General features: G+C 41.0%; 2 protein-coding genes across 6 annotated transcripts in view; both read left to right on the top strand.

Annotated features, from left to right (window-relative positions):
* birc6 (baculoviral IAP repeat containing 6) overlaps positions 1–4,905 on the top strand; it is a 168,820-nt gene extending 163,915 nt beyond the window's left edge. For 3 of the 4 annotated variants that reach the window (XM_030440975.1, XM_030440974.1, XM_030440973.1), the window contains exons 72-73: positions 2,238–2,372; positions 3,251–4,905. In XM_030440975.1, coding sequence (XP_030296835.1) covers positions 2,238–2,372; positions 3,251–3,430 — 315 coding nt within the window. In that variant the 3' untranslated portion in view covers positions 3,431–4,905. The remainder of the gene's footprint in view (positions 1–2,237; positions 2,373–3,250) is intronic. The other variant, XM_030440976.1, reaches the window with a different exon arrangement.
* Positions 4,906–10,139: 5,234 nt separating this feature from the next.
* Positions 10,140–23,161, top strand: part of ttc27 (tetratricopeptide repeat domain 27) — a 71,624-nt gene continuing 58,602 nt past the window's right edge. The window contains exons 1-7 of one of the 2 annotated variants that reach the window (XM_030442148.1): positions 10,140–10,236; positions 10,363–10,534; positions 11,617–11,800; positions 14,658–14,781; positions 18,159–18,299; positions 19,396–19,498; positions 20,647–20,805. In XM_030442148.1, coding sequence (XP_030298008.1) covers positions 10,444–10,534; positions 11,617–11,800; positions 14,658–14,781; positions 18,159–18,299; positions 19,396–19,498; positions 20,647–20,805 — 802 coding nt within the window. In that variant the 5' untranslated portion in view covers positions 10,140–10,236; positions 10,363–10,443. The other variant, XM_030442147.1, reaches the window with a different exon arrangement.

The following is a 23,161-nucleotide window of genomic DNA, read 5'->3' as shown; positions in this document are numbered from 1 at the left end:
CATACATAATGCATAGTAATAATTAACAACTGAATCGCTTCCTTCTTCCTCAAAGTAGCGACAGCTTACAACACAGGAAAACAGTGCGAGTTTATCCCTTCACTTAGTCTGTAATGGAGACATGAAGCCAAGAGAAATGGTGCCAGGCTGCCTGCCTGACTGCATCACTATTTTCTTCAGATAACTTTTAACTCTGATAGTGTCATTATTCTATAGACATTACATTGTGTAATCAACATTTACTTCATTATGATATGTTAAAGCAAAAATCCTGTCAGGCCATATATGTCACGACTTTACTACGAAATACAAGTGTGAGGTCCGAGCTAACGCCATCCACCTGGACATATTCAGAGACGCATGAATAATGGCTTTCACTGAGACCTGGCTCACTCCTGCAGGTATGGAGACTGATTTGACTCTCAGCAGTTTTGGTGCACCAGTGAGGCTCGAAAGAAAAGCTGATGTCACTGTGAAATCCCAGGGGGAGGGATCTCTCTCTGTGTTCATCAGTGTTTGTGCAAGAGCTTCACTGTCAGAGAGTCTGCGTGCACTGCCGAAATGGAGCTACTGTCTGTATCGGTGCAGCTCTTTTATCTGCCCCACATATTTGTTACTGTTGTCTACATACACAAAGAATGCAGTAAATACTCTTAATAAGGTTACACACAAACTACCTCTCTCCTGATGCCCCTCTTCTAATCCTTGGTGACTTCAGTCATTGTAAACAGAAATCAGTGAGCAACTTTTACCAATATATTCTTGTCCTAACAGACTGAACAAAACAATTGGCCTATTATATAGTTCAGTCAAAGGTGGGTATATGTCTGTAGCTCAGCCTCTTCTCAGCTTACCACTCCTTAGAAGGGGGAAAGAAGCCACTGGAATAGTAGATATGTGAACTGATACTGCTGTTGAGGAGCTCCAGGGAGTCCTTGACAGCACAGACTGAAATGTTTTTAATAACTCTGCTGGTCTTGATGAGAGGTGATAGATCACCTCGAGGCCTACATTTTTCATAATAAGACACAATCATCCCCACCAAAACATGTGAAACATTTGGGTATTTCCAAGTAGTAAACTCTGGTTAAATAATGCAGTGAAGGATGCACTGCACGGGAAGCATACTGCCTTTAAACGTGGTGGGAATGGGGATAAGACAGAAGCTAAAAAAGAGGCAAGATCAGGAGGACTAGACTCCAATATAAGATTGAAATTGAGAAATTTCACATTATTGACCTAAAGGCAGTGTGGTATAGCACAGAAGCCACGACTAGCCAGGACAATAAGAAACAGGAGGATCACTGAGGATTGTTTTGGTTCACATTCAGAGCCGTGAGTGCACTGAATGATTTTTATTCTGGTTTAGTGATGAATGATTTGACAGATGGACGTAGTGATCTATCTAATATGTTGAGTTGTTGTACCGCCACCTCTGAGCCTACTATCAGTGTCCATTCTCCTACATCTATGTTCCATAATGTAACATTTATGGAACATGGATGGGCCAGATATGATGATGAACAGTCTTGGGCCTGATATGATCCCTGGTAAATTTCTTCAAGTCTGTGCAGATCAGTTATGTGATATTTTAGTTGATCCTTTTCACTCGTCACTTACTCAGCACGAGGTCTTGGAACTATGGAATCTATTGTTGTACCTGTGGCTGAGAACAAATCCACAACAAAGCTGATTGACCTTAAGTCCGTGGCTTTGACTCTGACTGAAGACTTCTGAGCACTCGATCAAATAATCCTAACTGATGACATCGGGTGCTTGCCTGACCAGGCCGGACCATCCACTCATGAGGGAAATTGTTCTAGTCCCATCTGGTCAGAGATAAAGGCTCCCTAGTGCAAAGAGCAGTAGGTATACATTTGACTTTATTCCAAGTGTAATACATTTATTGAATTTGCTCTAAACCGTGACAGCGCTTTGTGGCAGTGCTTGATTATTGCTACCATTCCAATGGATTGCTTATTTTCAATAAAGGGTTACATATTTTTTTCTTTTGGTTGTTGTTGTTTGTGTTGTGATGTCTTATGTGCACTTGTATGTTGTGTTTGTGTTTTACCCACTTCTGTAGGTGACACTTCCCTTCGCAGGATGTGAAAATCTGAACTGAACAGTGATTTCCTTTGTAACCATATGAAGTTTTATCTTTTTATCTATATGAGATAGAAGGATCCTCTGTTCTCTTCCCTGTGGTTGAACAATGTTGTGTCATGTGTTTGCAGGTGATCCACAAACACTTCTACCTGAAGCGAACAGAGATCATGTGTCAGTGTGAGGAGTGGATCACTGACATTCAGCAGTACAGCAGTGACAAGAGGGTTGGCCGCACCATGTCCCATCATGCTGCTGCACTCAAGGTGATGCCATTTAATGTACCCCATGTATTGAAAACACACACAAGCTAGAGCATTGATAACTACTGATTTGAAAGTAGTCATCGACTAATCCTTTGAAGTAGTTTGAAATTGTTATAAAAATAACTGATCAATTCTCATCAAAAGGCTCAACAGGAGCAGTAGAGGGTAAATTGAGAGTCTTCAATGCAACAGTGAAAATAGAGAAATTAAAAGAGCACACATATTCCAAGACACTACAATTGTACCACATGGTGATACAAGATGAATGTGTAGTGTATGACATATTTCTCTAGTTGATTCAACAGCCCTGCAGTGTCCAGATGAGCGTGGGGGCTGGGAGACCTGTTGGGATGTGTATTGAATAAGAACAAAGACATGCCCTGTAATGCTAATGATGTGTTTGGTCTCTGTCACCTCTCAAGATAAGCAGAGGACGTTTGTGAACACTTTTATAAACTGATTGCCTCTCTTTTATCATTCACCACTGTGTGAGGAATTTCTGATAAGAATATCTGAAAATTATACAGCGCAGTGACAATCGTTTCTGCTGAAGACGTGTACGGGAGCGTAATAGTTCATGCATCTTGTAACCATCCACACCCAGTGAAATATTCCAACCAAATACTTCAAATACAGATATGATGACGAACAGAGCATATTTAAAGATTATCTGTCATATCATGAGGACACCGATATTATGCTTCAGCTTTTTGTTTTTCAACAGTACTGCATGGAAGTCAAAGTAATGCGGCCAGGAAATTAATGATTTAAGAGCGGAACAATGAATGTATGAGTGCTTCTGTCTGCCTGTTGTTCATGTTCCTCTATAAGTACATAAACAAATGATTAACGTGTGTGTGTGTGTGTTCTCCCTGCAGAGACACACAGCTCAGCTCAGAGAGGAGCTTCTGAAGCTGCCCTGCCCCGATGGTCTTGAGCCCAACGGTGATGAGTTTTCAGAAAGGAGTGCCGCCCTCATCCTCAAAGAGCTGCCCAGCCAGGACGCAGAGAAGCCAGGCAGCAGTCAGGACAACAACTGCAGCGAGGGCCAGCTATGAGCCCACCATACCCCCCGCCCTTCCGAGCATCTCCAACCCCCCCTCCCCTTTATGATTATTATTCTCAAGAAGACTTGATGGCTTTGGAGCAAAAGCCTCCATTTTGTCAATATTTGTATGTAAAGATCTAATAGCAGAATAGCAGAGAATGAGGGCACGTGGGGAACCAGATTGCGATGACATGAACTATGCTACGCCCTTATTGAAAATAGTTGATAAAACTTTTATTTACCTGTAAAAGAGTGTAAACATTTTGTGCTTTTTTCCAATTGTGAAATAACCACTGATTGGTATGTTATTAAACTTGTTTATGTAATGGCAGAGGAAAATTACAGATTATATAAGGGAAACTACCTTTCAAGAAGAATGTTTACTGAATGTTATTTTCCTTTTAGTTTTTTCTTTCTGACTGTTAGTGAGAGAACAGTTGTAACCAAGGATATACCGGTCATTCATTTAGGATACTATTTAAAAAACTGAGAGAAAAAGAAGAGACACACACAACAGAATCTGACATAGAAAGCCCCTCTGTTCATCTGTTGCTTCATTTGACTTCTCTAGGATTATATTCTCTTGAATAAAGGCTGAGATGGACATTCTAAAATGCTATGTTATCCCTTTTACAGGCTCCCAATTAAAAAGCCCCATGCACTGGATATACATTTGTTGCCTCTCACAACTTCTCCGTGACCATTTTCCGTTGACATGACTGTAGATCATAAAGTGTATGTCAGCCACATGGGAAATGTATTTTGAAGGATTGTGCATGTGTATGTGTGTTTTCTGTGTGTGTGTGTGCAATCCCTGGTGAGATACAAAGCTGTGATGTGCCTTTGATCTGCATCATACCACCAAATACTCCAACAGAGTACCTTTACTGATAACTTTCTTTGCTATTTCTACAAAATTAATAATTCTGCTCTGCCTGACACAAAAAATGCTTTAATCTTTTTTTTATCATGTTGAACTCCAGTGAACAAAACATGCACTTTCTATTTTACTCACTCCTTAGAACAGTCACATACTCTTTTTGCTAGGACATTAAATGGAGGCTGAAAGTGTGGATTGATTGTGTGAATGCTTTTTTATGAACATGAACCTTGTCCCCTCAACTAGAACAAGAGACCGTGATCGCCCAAGCAGAGATTTCAGTTTGACAACTAGCTGGTTCAATATTGATGTCTTGTCAGTGTCATGTGTCAGACAAGTGCCACAGTGAATAATGTGATCATTAGTCAAGAGGTTGAAAGAAAAAACACGTGTATACAATATCCATGTCATTTTCGGTGTATTCTACTTTTTTTTTAATGAAAGTACTGGGATTGTTTTTTTGTGGGGTGTATTCACCAGTTTATTCCTGCTGTTACATTGACGTTTATTTTATTTTTAGAATGTCCTTCGACAACCTCAGAAAGGCCGTAATTTCTCAAATTCAGTTAGTTGTAAAGGCCCTAATAAATTAAACTTTCAATCAGTATTTGTCCACATCAAATATTCATGAATAACTAGTATCTTTAGTTATGATGTATAAGGCTGTGTTTAGACTGCAGGCAAATCAGATTTGTTTCTGTAATCAGATCTGAAAGACAAAGTGCCACACTGTTATTTGTAAGTGATTAGATCAGACTTTTGTTTCCAGAGTAACAATGATGTAGGCGTTAGTAACTATATGCTGGTGAAACAGCTGTCCATCATGGAAACATAAGTAACTGTAATAATAAACTTTTCTTAACTAAGTCACAAGGTCTTTTACAAAGGAAAAGACATGGCAGATACATTAAGAATAAAGAATTAAAACATGGAGATTAAAAAAAAGTGAAATATGATCAAATACAAAAAATGTAAATAGTATAAATAAGAACATAACATGTGTCAGTCATTTCCAAAAGCTCATTCCTGAGTTGTTGTGGTTTGGCAGCGTTTGGATGGGTGTTGCATGTCAGGACCCAAGGTTTCCCAGCAGAACATTTCATTGTAATGAGATGATCAATGCCACTTGTATCACTTCAGTGATTTTAATATTGTGGCTAATTGTGCTATATCAGGATGTGGCAGGGAGTAGGTGGAGTGAAGGGATGATGAATTACATGCATCAGAACATTTGACTGCAAAGCTGGCAATTAGGGTGAAAGAGTGTGTTGTAGAGCAGGGGCCATGAATGGGCTTTTGTTGAACTTTAAAAACAACAGCTTTATGGTCAGTTACAACAAGTGAATTCAGACACTCAAGAGAGAAACCAGAAGAGAGTACCAGGGCTAGAGTGTGACCCTTAGAATAAATCTCTGCCAGATTGAACGAGATCTAAAACTTCTAAGAGGTAAATCATTTTGAATATGACTACATAGTGAAGCAGGTTCGTTCGTTTTTCTTTTCTGCTTTTTCCGTGAGGGTTGCCGGATGTTGCCACTTTTTATCCCCCTAAGGCAGTGGTGTCAAACTGATCCAGTAAAGGGCCGTGTGGCTGCAGGTTTTCATTCCAACCAAGCAAGAACACACCTGATCCAAATCAGGTGTGTTTCATTCCAACCAAGCAAGAACACACCTGATTTGGATCAGGTGTGTTCTTGCTTGGTTGGAATGAAAACCTGCAGCCACACGGCCCTTTACTAGATCAATTTGACACCACTGCCCTAAGGGGTTGCGGGGCCAAATCTAGGTCTACTCATGGGCGAAGGGTACACCCTGAATGAGTCGCCAGCTCATTGCAGGACCCTTACTGATGGCAGAGGCTGCCCCACAAGGTGCCAACTGCACATCAGGAGCAATTCTGGGGTTCAGTATCTTGCTCAAGGATACTTCGGCACGTAGCTCAGTCCCACCCCAGGGGAGCCGAACCAGCGATCTTCCAATCACTGGTCCACCAGCTCTACCCACTGAGCTACAGCCACCCTAGTGAAGAGGGTGCATAGTCTAACGAGAATTGCTCACCAAGAAAGTTTTCTAGCTTCCAGGTTTAGTTCCTGGTTGTACAACCCACTGAATCCCCACTGGCCCCGTCCATGAGCAGCCTCTCTGCTCATTGATTTTACACTGTGATGACATCACAGATTTTATATGGCTTTTCTGGAATCAAGGAAAGTTAGTTGTTGGCTATATAACCTCCATCGATCAAAAGTATAAACAAAGAGTCATAAATGAGTATTCATGCTTGTTTGCAGTTGGAGGTCCTGTCAACTGTTTCTTGTGGTTCTCTGTGCTGTTTTTCTTTGTCAGAGCTTGACAATGTCAAGTCCAGTGTCGGGTAAGTGCAGCCACCCTGGTGCACTTACCTGAACCTGGACTTGACATCATTGTCTGGAATCAAATTATTAACCACTATCAAATGTGTTGGGTTCGATTTTGCTAAAATCTTAAGTCATGTGTTTTTTTGTTTTGTTTTTTACTTGCTGTCGAGACTTCCTAAAATCAGCTCACCATCTTCATTTCACATGTTAGCATTTCTTTGCATTTTTTCTTATAATTATCAGTTAACACAAAGTGCAGCTCAAGCAAAATCATTTTGCAGGTTTTTGTTCTTGAACCAAAATCTATTAGAAAATACTGTAACATGAGGGCTACATATGTGCCAGTTGAAATCACTATATAAAAAGTGAAGGCAGGATGGAGACAGATAGCTTATTTTACTGTTCTTCATGCTTGAACAGTGCCATAAGAACACTTCCTAGTTCTCACCTAGGAACCTAAAAAAGAAAGAAAGGTCATTAAGTCACTGTGCCTCGCTTTGGTGTCAGACTGTTGCAACACCCAACATTTCTACCTGGTATGACTTCTGATGAAGAACTGCTTCCAGAAAATGAATGCCTCCATGCAGAGGAAGGACTTCAGCTGGGTCCTTGTTTGTGGAAGTGGGCAGGATTGGATGACTGGAACCTTCTAGATCTGTGGTTTAATGAGCCCCATTCTGATAACGTAGCCGCGATGTTCTGTCTCAGCTTTGACAAAGGAGCAGTTGGGAGCGTTGACGGAAGGTCCTGCAGAGTGGAGACACTCGAGGCAATTTAAAAGGGCTTTAGGTGTTCTTCCCAGGTGTTACTGTAGATAACAATGTCATGTAGATAAGCCAAGGCAAAATCAGACACACCACACAAGTCTTTATCCACTGGTCTCTGTAATGTGGCAGACACTCCATGTAATCCAAAAGGCATTACAGTGCTTTAAAAGGCGCCTTCATATGAAATGCATTATCATCATTATTATTATTATTATTATTATTAAGTGTTGGATTCTACATTGGTCATTCATGGCCACTTAATCTCATATGAATCCTCTCCCAAGAAGAAGAGAGAAGTGTGATTATCAGTGATTGAAGAAACTCTTCCCACTCTTGAAGCAGCATGCCAAATTTCAAATAGGATCATGAAACTTAAATATGACTATAGCTGTATTTTAGTTGGCCAAATAAACAACCTATTCTTTTAAAGATTTTTTCTGGCATAGACACCTTTATTAAGCAGTAGACAGATAGGAAATATGGGAGAGAGAGGGGGATGTGACATGCAGCAAAGGACCTCTGGCCAGAATCGAACCGGGGTCGGCTGTGTATGTGGCATGCGCTCTAACCACTCGACCACCTGCGCGCCAACAACCTAGTCTTGAAAGTAAGACAAGCATTTTGAAATGGGAGATAAGCCCGGGGGCTCCTTGTGTGGCAGCTTAGTTGTTCAGGCCTCGAGATCAGTTAATTGCATTAGATTGAAGTGGGTTAACCTCCTAACTTACCCTTTGGAGATGAACAGTGAATTCAGAGTTTTACAGTGAACTCTACACTTCTGAATGCAATGCCACCTGTTCTGATTTGAATGATTTATTTGACTCCTTCATAACACCGACACTTATTGCTGGGCCAGGGAGGACTGGGAGTGTGATTTCACACCGGAGGAGTAATCTCTGCTGATAAGTTCTCTCCCCTGGCAAAGCTCTTGGACCCAACAGATTCAGCTGTGAATTCTTTAAGAAAAATGTTTGGAACCTCCTCACCCCACTATTGACATTAGGTCTTAAAGTGACAAAACCCTGCCTAAAAGACTGTACGAGGCTAACCTATCTCATATACAATATTAAAAGAAAGATAAGGAGGCAATGAATCTGACTAGCTACAGACTGATTGTGCTCCAGAATTATGACAGAAAGATAATTACTGTTGGCTAACCAGTTAAATAAACACTTTACCCTGATTGGACAGAGTTTATACCAGGCAGGTTTTCTTTTTCCAACTTTTTTCAATGTATTACTATCTACGCTGACCATGGGTATGAGAGTGGGAGGTACAAGCGCTCATTGGTCTTTAATGTTGATGATGTGATTTTATACTTTAAAAACCTCGAGAGAAAAAACTACTATCTGGATACACAAGATGTTGGGGCATGAAGATTTTTATGCATCTCCCCACAGAATGCACTCTGGGCTTCCTGGAAATTGTCCCACTCAAAATAGTCTACGATCGTCTAATCATATCTTGGCCTGCCTGCCTAGATGAGGCTGGGAGAAGTTAAGTGACACAAGCCCCCGACTTTCCTAGTTAATGTTTCTGCCCCCTGCTTGACATCTAATGTATAGCATTCTTAAGTCCTCTACGACTCGTAGCCTTTTATTTTGTGTTATCATTTCCTTTTGTTTTATCCATTTTTGCTTGTTTGTTCGACCTTGGGCAGCCCACCTCTGCCATCCAGCCTTATGTGGTGGTTTACTGGTGAGAAAGCAGTAAGCATTACCCCAAACATTTACTTAACATACAATTAGAAAATAGCAAGCTACATAGATAATTCTTGTCTCTTTTGTGGTCTGATTGAACAGTTAATTCATCATCGCCCACTGACCTCCCTCCCCTTAGTTGTCCAGCAGCAGGGCGCCCAGGTGGGTGTGGCACCTGAGGACAGCCAATGACAGACACTCACTCACAGGTCCCATCCATCTCCCCTCCTGTTGTTGTCCATCTGACTTATGCACATACTAAATAACTGTTGTCTAGATTCATTTTAATCAGCTTATAAAAGTATTTAACAACACAAAAACTTGTGTTGAGTTGGATGTGAGGATTCAGTTGTGAAGCCCTGACAGTATAAACAGTATTTGACAGATCAATAATAGAAAACTATTGGTCCCACTCACAGTAAGTCACAAGCATAAAGAATGACGAATCAGGTCGGCAGATATTAAAAAGGTCAAAAACTGGCTTCCAAGTATGTTCACAACACACCAGGACCCACTGCAGTTAATAAGTGTAACATGCATTTGATTTGACTTTAGATGCAACTCCTGAGAAATGTGAGCAATTTCTTCTCCTCTTCACTCCAGAGATCACCAATATCAGATGTTACATCTCTCCTCCAGATTCCTCAGTCAAAGTAGAGGAGTGCTGTTCAGTCTCCTTCTGTTCAGCTCATCTGTGTCTTTACCTCGCAGAGTGACACAGAAAGAGGAGAGGAAGGACGTCAGTGGAATCTGATGGGGATACTGAGCAGAAGGAGAGACAAGTTTATGTAGGGGAGACTGGGGTAAGATGAGCCATTTTTCATATTTAGGATCACTATATCAAGGCAATCATAGTTTTGTCACTAACTTATATATCTGCATAGTATATTTCAGGATGTTGTGCATCCCTTCAAACAAACAGAATGAGTGTAAACAGAACTGTTTTTATAATATAGCATGTCCAAAAAAAGTATTCTAGTGGCACAACTTCCCCCGTGTGGTCAGCTGAGCTGCTTCCTGGCTCACTGACAGCTGTACGCTGGGTGGCGACATGCACCGACACGCTGTTTGCCATCTCCCAGTAATTCGACAGAAGAAGAAGAAAGGAAGGCTTGGTAAGTTTTCCCACAATGCAATGCACATCTCTCATGGCTGCTTACTGATGCATCTTGCAAACACATGGGTGGAAGGTAACGTGTGACACAAGATTCTGAAACACCGACTCGTCTGATTAATTGAAGCCATCGATCGGCGGCCTGACCCGGAGCGTCCCGGCGGGAGGCAGCAGCTCATTCTGCGGGCTGACAGCGATCACAGGCGGGATGCCGCTGGACGTTGAGCTCTCCATCCTCCGAGGCTTTCTGACAGCAAGCGAGGCAACAGAATGGAAACAGAACGTATTCTGTACTGCAGGTAAATACCCTAGCATCCATTTAAAGATAAAATAGATGTCATAACACAGCTATTTAAACCATCAAGCAGGCTAAGCTGTGCTCAGAGCCTGTGAGGATGGTGGCAGTGCTGGGCCGGAACCAGCACCTCAGCAGTACTGAGTCAATGTAAATCTGTGCATTTAAATGTGAGTCACAATCTCTGAGGAAGGAACGTCAGAGCCAACATATACAGAACACATGTAACGAGCATTATACAGCAGATAAGTGACGGACAGTTGGACAGCCTAACGTTAGTTATTTTAAGATGTAGGCTTATACTTGTACAGGGAAGAAGGAGGACATTGCTGTTTGATAGAAACTCATTCCTTTGGGAAAACAATCACCTCATGTTTCATAGATTCAATGTTGAAAGATAAAAGAATGAATATGTCTTTAAGTTCATACCAATAATACATATTAAGAATAAACAGTGTACATGTAATTCTAATGTGCAGTACCATATAAAGAAGAGGTGAGTGTCAGTAGTGATCAATGGAATGAGGTCACTGTAACATGTTGGTACTAATCACTCTGAATAAACAGCTCTCTGTCTGCCTCATTACAACATCTTTAACAGCACAATGACCCAGGAGAGACGGACTTGTGTCTCATGTCTATGTGAATGTATTTATTTCCCTGATGTGATCCTCCATGGATGTCCTGCAAAGCTGGACCCAGGCCACTGTGGCACTGCAGCAGGCAGGCGGGCTGTTTATTCCAGGCTGCTGCTGTGCACTGTAACCGTTGTTTTCATGTGTTTCCTGCCCTGAATTTTTTTGTAACCGAAAATGTCTTTTCAGTAGACTTTTAGCTAAATGACTTGTGTTGGACACGCAGGGCACCCAGTGGGCTCTGACACAGGAGGACAGCTGAGAGGACACACTCTGCTGCTCGTCCCACTGATCTCCCTGCCTCTTATTGTCCAGCAGACTGCCAGTTCCACAAAAAGAGAACTGACACACTGTTACTCCCTTACAGAATTGTTCAGTGGTTGCCTGGTGTCAAATTTATGAAACAAGTGAATAGAGGCGTGTCCCTGAGCTCTGACCTGTGTTTATCCAGAGGTGAGCTCTCTGTTGGAGTCCTTGATGGCGGGAAACTTTGAGGCAGTCCTGCTGAGCCCCCCGATGGTCGCTCTGCTCTCTGGAGATGGCAGCTGCAGAGAGGGGGAAGACATTGAGACCTACCTGGAAAGACGGGCCCTGCTGTACCTGACTTCTGGCGCCAGCAATGACCAGACCAACAGGTAGATGTCAAGGAAGGACATATCAAATCAACTTTGATCCCATTGTGTCTTAACTGGCTGTAGCAGTTTGTTGAGTCAGTGAAATATAAAAACACTCAGGATAAGTTGATCATGGTGAATTTCTATTATGGGGATAATTGTGAATATCCTCAGATGAGTGACTTGTCAGTTTTATTATTAATCCCAGTTATTCCAAAATCTTAAGCGTGTCACCATGGCTGAAGACTTGACTTGTAAATCCACCACAAAAAGAGTTATGTGAAAGTTACCATATGTGGACAAACTATGGAATTCAAACTAAAGAACGAGAGGGAGATGAAGTGTTCTCCTGCTCCAATTGGTCCTTTTCTCTGTGACCACAGTCCAGCTCTGTTCACTGAATGGTTTGTTTGTTTTTCAAAAAGGATGTTCACTAAAAAGTGACTCCTATCTGAGATGGAATAAAAAAAGAAATGATATTAATGTGCCAAACAGCAGGTGAGCCCTTGCACCTGTACACATCCTTGTGGTGATAATGCTAATTAGGCAATGATATGATGGACTAATGTTGCTTTGCAAAGAAGTCGGTCAACGGTTAATTATGTGTGTTTCAATTTATAATCAGTAAGCTTTTTGCTCAAGTCTCCTTGAAAGGTTTGGCTTAGAAGCTACAGTTCCGTGTGCAACTACATACGTACATTAGCTTTCTGTGCTTCACTCACATCAGCTTGATGTTAACATGCAAGACATATACAGGCCAGCCCACTTAGACACTAGTAGAGTCAAAGAGCATCTATTTTATACGGCGCCCCAGACATGACATGGTCAAATAAATGTTTTTATTAATTTAATTTTTTTCTTACCATGTCATGTCTAGGGCTCTGTACTTTTATACAAACATGAAAAAATATATTTTTAAATTGAAAATCTAGAGATGACACAACTTTAAAACCAGGGTTAACTAATTATGATTTCAGTGATATAATGTTAATAAATGGAAATATTAAATTGTTAAGAGTCAGACTGTAATATTCAAATCTCTCTGTTCACCTGGTGAGGCCTGTTTGGGGTTGGTAGTAAAGTGAAACGCAGTTCTGTCCTCAGGTGTTTGTTCATTCTCCCGTCGCTGCCTCTGTTCTTGTTATGAATGATTGAATTTCTTAACACAGTTTTGTTTTAGATTTTCAGAAAGAAAAGAATATCAGCTCAGTATCCTATACATAGAAGTTGCATTGTGGGTCTAGGAAACCGCATTCAGCATTCAGCATTCAGCTAGTCATCAGTGCACAAAATCTCAATCATTGGTGTTTTACATGAGCAATGCAATCCCTCAACTCGGCCATTTAACTTCATGACAATCTGCATTTCATTGTACAGAGATTCAGGATTTTCTCCCACTTTGTTACAAAGATGAGTTCTTCTCTGAAGGAACCATCTCAGATATCAGAGACTGCCACAATTGGCAGCCAACATTAAGGGAGGTTGAACTGTCTCTTTGTGTGCGTCCAGAGAATCCAGTGTATACTATAATTTACATTAAGATAGGTCTAATGGCATTAAGATAAAAATAATTTGTTTATTGATATCGTTTTCATAAAAGCTAAGAAAAACACAGTGAAACCTCTTGCTGACAGGCAAGAGTGGGTATGTTATAAGAGAAAAATCGTAACCGTAATTCAAGTAAAGCAAAAGCACAATTGGATACATTTAGTGATCAAACTAGAAAATGTACAGAAACCACAAACTACCATAGTAAAACATGTATTATCACGCTACAAAGACCAGACAATTTACAGACCGCAATTAACTAAAACTACAATGACGAGATGAACAAAAAGTCTGATGGTGTTGAAGGGAAAGCGTGGGGAGGGGATGTTCGCTGATCCTTTGTCAGCATGTCGCTCCAGGTGTGGCCCACCCTGCTGGACCTGCGACTTTTGCTTTGAAAAGGTTCAAATTAACAGATTCAAAGGGTGGCACTCTCGGTTTCTAACCGACACCAAACACCCGTATGTAAATGTACGGGACCTTACACATTGAGAAATGCATCAGCAATAAACATGGTGACACAGCATGTGGAATACTGTTCATGGCAATCAAAAGATCCAACATTGTATATGCACTGATACACTGATATATGTGAATGGTACAGCAGAATCAAGCTGGAATTAAGGTTAAACAGTTTTGTTTCAAGAATCACACTTCTCTTTGAATGGTTGTGTCAGAGGAGTCCAGAAAATGTGCGATCTGGTGATCAGGTTAGCAGCATGAATGACTGAATGTACAGTGGAGTAATGTGTCATATGTATTTGGTCCGTCTGGCCTTGTGCACCAGTTTAAAACACATTTTGTTTCGACTCTGGACTCTGATGCTGGAGAGGGAACACAATCACACATGTTGGTCTTTGTGCCCCAGTTTAAAACCCACTGTAACTATATGATTCATATCCTGGTTGCATACTTTTATTACAATCTGTTGATGTGGACAAACAATCAGTACCAGGAACAACACAGCAGCTTCATTTTTTTGGGAAACTGATTGGTTGGGGTTAAAGTTCACAACACCTCAGACAAATGGAGTGACTCCCACACCGCTGCACCACCCGCAGCTAGTTAACACAACGCTGGATTTTGTGTGGAACCAGCCTCAACTCAGTAGAGAGGCAGCAAAGCAGGTTTTAAAAAATAAAACAACTAACTGCTCACAGATGGAAGTAGGAGGTGGGAAAGGCTGTTGTCCCTGTGCTTTTTGGGACATTTGTATGAGCGTCTTCGTTTTAGAATGTAATGTTTTCTGAATTCTGACTTCTTCATCAGCGGTTCTCTGGGGCGTCTCTGTTCACTAAGTTCAGTGTGTGTCTTGTCCCTCTTGCTGCAGGGAGCTTGCAGTATTGGCCCTTGCTGTCTCTTGTCTCCACCTGTTTGCCCAAAGTAACTGGACTGGTCCTCCAGTCTCTATTAATTTGTCGGACCTGCTGCCCTCAGCGCTGCTCTCCTCTCAGGTATGATACCATCTCATCACTCTCTTCTGCTTGTGTGTCATGTATCATCAGCTTAGTAAAAGAATGGCGTGGTCCATTGTAGCATAATTGCTGATAAATAAAACGATTACTTTGACTTTATTTCAGTTTGCTTTAAAGGAAGAGGAATTGTTTTTCGAGTCAATGTTGTATACAGTGGTTGTTACTGTGGTTACAGTCTTATCTACCAGACTATTCAAACTGCATGGTCAGCAAACCAGTAACTAGTTCTGCTGGAAAATGAAATCAGCATCTCCAAACAGTGTGGAGGGACTGATTTCCTTTGCCGGGAGGACTTGTATGGAAGTTAAATCAAGTCATTAATCAAGAGCATAGATTTTCAGTTTGAGAGCATGATTTCATTCCTTTTCAGTGACACAGCTCCTTCACGTGCTCAGATTTTTTCTCCTCATGCTCACATTTTGTGCTTGCATTTAAATGTATTCTGCTTTCTTTCAAAATGTCTGCTTGAATTCAAAAATCCCATGCCTGTGTTCACATTTGTCCTTCTTGCAAACAAAAATGTCGCTCGCATTCAAATGTGCCCTCTGCGCGCTCAGATCTAAGTGCACGCGCTCAGAACACACACCTGCTCACAGGTCAAGTTCTGCTCTCGGATCTCTCCTCTGCTCACGGATTTTTCTTGTGTATCAACACTGTCAACCAATAGAAGGCCGGCTACTGTTGACCAATCAGATTATACCCGCTTCTTTTATCTACTTCCGTCCTCCAGGCTGATAAATGTGGTGGTTCCCTTTATTTATGACGACTTTTGGAATAAAATATCAGTTAATCAATACATGAGCGCCCGTGCTTTTCATTACAGTAGCTACATACATCAACATAAAGTAGAACAATAGCTGCTCTACTTTCGCCATATTAGCCAATAGCCAGCTACCCAGGCAGCGGGATATGTTATATAGTATAAATAGTGAGATGTGAGCATGATTGTGATAATAGTACAGCGGTTATGAACTCCTGTTCATGTTACTTTTTGCATCATGGGACGCTGTTTCGCATCCCGGCCCGGCCGGCACCCTTGCTCGTGTAATGAATGAAAAATACTCTATCATCATAGCGTATTTTTATTACACCTTTTTAATCACGTATGTTTACCCACCATCTCTTGTTAAGCGTTTGTCAGGGGGCCCATGAAGGAAGAAGAAGAAGGAAAAAAAACCAGCTGTCCAGAATTGCCACAGGCCCAGTTTTTGTGAATGAAATATCTGGGGGCGGGTCAGTAAGGTAATGCTGAGTGGCCTTGATGCCTGTCAGTCATGATGCGTCGCGTCTCGTCACCTCTCTGATGTGTCTGCAGCTGAGCACTGTGATCCATGTCTCTCTCCCCGGCCGAGCGAGCTATCATACCGTAAAATACCAAATAATAGCCGCGGCATTTATTTGTTTCAATCACTTAACAGACCAGGCGTTTATTTGGGACAGGCGTTTAATTCCTTCCTCTCAAAATCCGGAATGAAAATGTCACAAACTTCGCCAGTTTCTCTGTGAATTCTCTGGCATCCTCCTGCAAGTTGCGGCGGAGGAAACGATTCATCCATGTAGCACTCGCTGCAAACTCCTCATCTCTGCTGTCTGTCACTCACGGTTTTCCCGAGTTTTCCTCTGCATATTTTACGACAGAAAGTTTGAATTTCAAGTCATACTTTTTATTTTGTTGCTGCACCGGAGCCATGGCGATCATCAGTGTGACACTGACTGACAGAAAGCAGCACAACGCGTGAAAAAGGCGAAGAAGAAAAACGTGCAGTGTCAGTGGTCACGTCTTCTTCCTTGATTAAAAAAGAATAAATGAATTAGACCCAGCATTTATTTGGAACCAGCGGTTATTTATTAAAATATACACCTGCATCAGTGTTTAAAGGGACCCTGCGGTTAATTGACATGCGGCTATTATTTGGTAATATACGGTACATTTACACCCAACTCTGTACGCCGGGCCGGGATGCGAACCAGCGTCCCATGATGCAAAAAGCAGCAGAAATTGATATTCTTAACCACTATACTATCATCACAAACATACTAACCCTTCAGTATTTATACTATATAACATATCCCGCTGCCTGGGTAACTGGCTATTGGCTAATATGGCGAAAGTAGAGCAGCTATTGTTCTACTTTATGTTGATGTAGCTACTGTAATGAAAAGCACGGGCGCTCGTGTATTGATTAACTGATATTTTATTCCAAAAGTCGTCATAAATAAAGGGAACCACCACATTTAACAGCCTGGAGGACGGAAGCAGATAAACCCGGTAGAAACAGTGCCCGTCCGTATGAGACGCTCCTTGAAGTACAGCGAACGCATCCGCAAAGAAGTGGGTATAATCTGATTGGTCAACAGTAGCCGGCCTTCTATTGGTTGACAGTGTTGATACACAAGAAAAATCTGTGAGCAGAGGAGAGATCCGAGAGCAGAACTTGACCTGTGAGCAGGTGTGTGTTCTGAGCGCGTGCACTTAGATCTGAGCGCGCAGAGGGCACATTTGAATGCGAGCGACATTTTTGTGTGCAAGAAGGACAAATGTGAACACAGGCATGTGATTTTTTACTTTAAGCAGACATTTTGAAAGAAAGCAGAAGAAATTTAAATGCAAGCACAAAATGTGAGCATGAGGAGAAAAAATCTGAGCACGCGAAGGAGCTGTGTCACTGAAAAGGAATGAAATCATGCTCTCAAACTGAAAATCTATGCTCTTGATTAATGACTTGATTTAACTTCCATAGACTTGGCACCGTTCCCCACGGCCAAAACTACTAGTAACTGGTTTGCTGACCATGGTATCACTGTGCTTAATTGACCAGTCAACTCACCTGAGCTGAACCCCACAGAGAGTCTATGGGGTGTTGTCATGATGAAGATTTGAGACACCAGACCCAACAATACAAACAAGCTGAAGGCCACTATCAAAGTAACCTGGACTTCCTTTACACCTCAGCACTGCCACAGGCTGATCGCCTCCATGCCACGCTACACTGATGCAGTAATTCTTTCTAATATTGTGAGATACTGGATATTTGATTTTCATGAGCTGTAAGTCAAATCATCCAAATTTAAGCAAAAAAAAGCTTGAAAGATTTCACTTTATATTGTATATATTAAATTGAGAATATATGATGGGCTTGTCCATGACACTTGGGACATGAACATGTTCTTTACAAGTAGATGTGTAGTGGTTTTGACCACGACTCTATTTATAAATAGACACTGTATGTGTGTATGTATGATATTTACTCACATTGTAACACCTAAGGTATGTTCAAGGTTAAGTCTCTGCTACTGAAACCTGTTCATATCAGTTGCAATGACATAAGTCAAATTAGCATATCTTTGGTTTGCAGCCACAGACCCTGCTTGAGGCGATGCACTCCAGCCTGCTCCTGGATGGTGAGGCAGTGTACAGCCTTGTTGCCAACCCCTTCCTCCTCCTTCTGGCCAGGGTTGTTCTTACAAAGTGCTCCTGCAAGATGGAAAGCCTCCAGGTAAGGTTTTCTGTTTTCTCTTTAACAGCAATGTAGTCACTAATTGAACATTTTGGCATTATAGTATCAAGTTAGTGTTGGAGGTCATTTTTGTCTTCTGTGCTGTGTACTAGATAGATAGATAGATAGATAGATAGATAGATAGATAACTTTATTAATCCCTGAAGGGAAATTAGAAGACTAGGCTTTTTCTACTTTCCAACTGGCTGAGGAGACTTCAGTCCTCTTTGTGATGTTGGTTGCCATGTTTCTGCCATGGTTCAGAGTCACTGTCCATCTTCTGCAAAAGACTCAAGACTCACTTGTTCAGATTTCACCTCGGACCCCGCATAGCATGACTCCCTGCCAAAGTCAAAGTAAAGTAGTAAGGTATTGTATTGGTGTTAAACCAGAATATAAGAAGCTTATAACCAAATATTAGAATTACTGTATATATATTTTTGACCCATTTAAAATTCATTATTGAACTAAACTTCATGCATGTTTTTGTGACATAGTAGTTCCACTCATTCCATCAAATAAAAATGAGAGCTGTAGAAATCACTGGAACTGAAGCCTGTAATGATATACATGTTCTTTACAAGTTGATGTAAACCACAACTGTTCTGTAGATGATGGCATATTCAGACTAAATACAAGTTATCGTTGTGCAGAAAGCATTTTCCAGCATTTTCACAACATTATGATAACAACATTTCAGGTAATGAATATGAGGAACAGTGCCTTGCAAAAGTATTCACCCCCCTTGAACTTTTCCACATTTTGTCACGTTTTAACTACAAATATAAATGTATTTGATTGGGATTTTATATGATGGATCAACACAAAGTGGTGCATAATTGTAAAGTGGAAGGAAATTAAGACATGGTTTTAAAAAACAGAAAAGTGTGGTGTGCAGAAGTATTCACCCCCTTTCACTCTGATACCCTTAAATACAATCCAGTGCAACCAGTTTCCTTCAGTAGTCACCTAATTAGTAAATGGAGTCCACCTGTGTGTAAACTTATCTCAGTGTAAGTAAAGTTTTGTAATTACTTCTGACATTCTATGTGTGTTTCTTCTGTTTTTCGTTGTGTTTTTTCATCTGAATGTTCAGCTGCTGCCCTGGTGGACCCTGCGCTACATTAACCTGCACCAGCAAATCCTGGAGGCGTGTTCCCAGCAGCTCCTCACCCTGGCCCACAGCAGCATGGACAAAGGTTTGTGAGCACTATGATGTTGATGTCCTTGCACACATACATTTGAGTTTGAGTACTTTTTCATTATTGAATTTCCCCTTTTATTTAGAAAGTCAGACTAAAAAAGTAATGCTGCATGTTTCAACACCAGTATTTGTGTGACCTGCCTCAGTACATTAAAATTACAAAACAAAATGTAAATGCAGTGCTAGGTAACCTTCCAGAAGTGCATTTCTCTGGTCAACTTGGCTCCACTGCTCTTCTCTAATCACACATAGAGCTGATCTCCATGATAACCTAATGCATTTCCTGTGTGTAGCCTTTTATGTGTTCCTGAATAGTTATGACATTTGCTTCTTCTGCCACAGTGAAGTTAAAAGGACTGGAAACTTGTGAATTTGAAACAAGACATTCTTACTCAAGTATAAATTGTCCACTCTGCCCCAGGCTTCATGTTTGATAAGTCTCCTGGCCTCCAAATAGAAGTTATCAAAAAAAAAAGATTAAAAAGTTAAATTTAGCCAGGTGAAAAGTTAATTAGTTCAGTATATGAACATGTTGAGGAAAACCTTGAAAATTGGTTTCATCACTTTGAAGTTAAGCCAAGCCTCCTGATGCCAAATTCCCAGTCTGCCCATAGTTTCCAATCTGCCCCTGGAAGAGAACATCTCCCTGAAATGTGCACAAATATCCACGTATTTATATTTAAACAAGTTTGTGTCCTGTTAAGTCCTCAATGCTCACAAAAAATAAAGGTGAGGGATTTATGAAAGATTTATTTATGTCTTTACTTTGCAAAGATGGAAGTAGAAAATGACCAGTGAAGGAACTTTGTATGGGCTTGTTACACCAATTGAAAAAATTTGTGGCAAACTATGGAATACATTTGGGAGCATGCTTGTATCAAGTCTTACAGTTAAAATCATATTACATACACATAACAATTAATAGAGCTGTAGAGCAGGTGTAATATGGTTGTGCTTCATGTTGATAGTAATGAAAAACTTAAACGTAGTTAACTGGGTTAATAAGTGATGTTGATGTTGTTGATCATCTGCATGTATTTCTTTGTTTTCTTATCTCTTTTAGGAAAATAAAACTACAAACTTCCAGCTACTAGATGTGGGTAGTGATGTAGATAAAAAATCATTTTCTTTCCTCTTTCACAGTGCTGGAATGCCAGTCTCTGTTGTTGGAGCAGAGAAACCTGGCCATACAGTTGCACCTGGAGTGTGTCTACACTAGTCTGACATACTATGAGTACCAGCCAGCCAAGGAACATATCAAGAGGGCCCAGGAGCTTTCAGGGCTCAATATCAATGTGACTGGTATGTAAACTACAGCAACTTCCATTTGAAGAGAATAAATGGTTAACACTTGAGTTGAAACGTTGTGCATAAGACTGACATGATACCCTCATAACCATGATGTGAGACCCACCAACAACATAAAGGAGTCTTATGAATGGATTGGGTAGTAACAAACATGACAGTGGGACCAAACACTGCCTCTTACAGAGATCAGTTCGACAACAAGGAATTAAAAATACAACAGTATTTTTTTTGTCTCCTGACACACCAGATCTCAGCCTAATGGAAGCACTAGCTTGGAGAATGACAGAGCTAACTAGCTAAATACAGTTGGCTGTAGTTAGCAGCAGTTAACAGCTGGTTTATTTTAAAAAGTAAAACTCCCTTAATCACCTTGCTGTAAGTAAAGTAAAAAAGTGCTTTAAAACAATGTCACTATCACTTTGAGGCTGCAACTCCTCGTAAAACCAGATATCATTAAGTCCAACAGTTGTTATCAAAGTTGTTTTAAACTGTGTTTAATTAGTGTTTACACTATTGTTTTCATTGGTTTGGCTAAACTAAGTTACTAATAGAAAGTTAATATAATTCTGCATTAGATTTTCTAAAAAACAATGAGATTTTGTTGAGTTGTGTAACATTATCCCAAATGTTTATACTAATCATCAAACCAGAGATATCCACAAGTTGTTAGATCCCGAGTATACCCCTGTCCAGGGGGTACTTAAGCTGGTAAGGAGGATACTTGCCTAGCTTCTAACTAGCCCTTTTTTTTTTTTTTTTTTTGGCCTTTTATGGCTTTATTGATAGTACAGCTGAAGATATGACAGGAAAGAGGGAGAGAGAGAGGGGGAGAGACAGGCAGCAAAGGGACCTGGGCCGGGAGTCGAACCCAGGTCCGCCGCAGAGCCTCGGCACATGGGATGCGCGCCCCACCAACTGAGCCAAACGGCGCCCTTTTTACACAGTGGCACCGCATTATCTCCAGAGCGGTGGTTCGCCAGTTCTCCGCAGACGGTGATTCACACAGAGTGAAGCATCTCCGCCTTAAAGACGAACCGCCGTGTAATTTACACAGAAAGCAGGCGCTGCGTAAGGAGGCTCCTAAAGAGGCGTGAAGGTTCACGTCATGATGATGAGTGTGTGTTTCCCAGATGTTCCCCCGTTAATATAACCCCGTAGATAGTTTATAATCATATGGATGCTGTTATAATGTGTAGTGATTTGGATCCTGACCCACCAAACATCCTGGAAACAGTGCTTTCCACAAGCGCCGGCTGCCGGCCATATAGCCGACTACACAGTTAACTCCAGCCGGCTACTTTAATGACTATTATTTTTCGATTTTAATAAAGTTAAATGTTTTTCTAACAGACTGACAATAATGTCAAACTGAACCGCACTCATTAAAATTGTGATTCGCTGTGCTTGTACTGATAATAATCACAAATTACTCCGATCATCGCCGACTTCATTGATCACAAGGGAGAGAAACTCATCCGCGGCCCCGACACGCGGTGTGTGTGCGCGCGCACTCAGCGGAGTCAGTGTGTCGGCCGTCGGAGGCGAGAAGCAGGGCTCACCATAATACGCTTATTTTGTCACCGGTAATCCACTCTTCTCTTCCAGCGTCCATTTAGCAATACCTGCGACACGTGCTGGCATCAAAAAACACTGTCGGTTGTACAAATGAAACCAAACGGACTCTAAGAGTGTATTTTCATTAGTTGCTAAGGGAGAAACGTTCACTGAGTGTTTAATTGTGTAGCCACCACTGCAGACTGTGAAGGTGTCATGCACCGACAATAAGATATTTACAAGCCCAGAACGCCTCACGATGCAATATTATGTGAGCTTGTATAGCCTATTATTTATTATTTTCAGTGCGCAAATCACAGTTTTTATTGGTGCATTAGCGTCTGGCATACTTAGTTACACTAATGAATAAAAGAAGATGCGATATTTTGTAATAATAATAATATAATATATAGAGTAGATATTGATGCTGATAATAATAATAATAATAATATTATTAATAATAATAATAGTAGAGCAAATGTCTGAGAAATTAATATAGGCTGCCTGTTCTGCAGGCACACTTAGGCTAATAATAATAATAATGTAGTAACATTATTATTATTATTATTACATTTAAGACCAGTATATAAGATCGTACCCCCCCCCCTCCCGGCTGGCTACTTATGTATTATGGCTGGCTAGTCTGTGTCTTAGTGGAAAGCCCTGTGGAAAGTGACCAAGTTGCGTTTTTTGCACTATATTACATAATTGCATAATCACCATCAGTAAACTGGACGCCGTCTGACCCACTCGCGGGGATGGAGGCTGTTTTCTGGGGGAAAGTTTGGTTAAGTCT

This window comes from Sparus aurata, chromosome 15 (genome assembly GCF_900880675.1).
Source record: "Sparus aurata chromosome 15, fSpaAur1.1, whole genome shotgun sequence".
NCBI classification, from domain to species: domain Eukaryota; kingdom Metazoa; phylum Chordata; class Actinopteri; order Spariformes; family Sparidae; genus Sparus; species Sparus aurata.
This window is presented reverse-complemented; position numbering and strand designations above follow the sequence as displayed.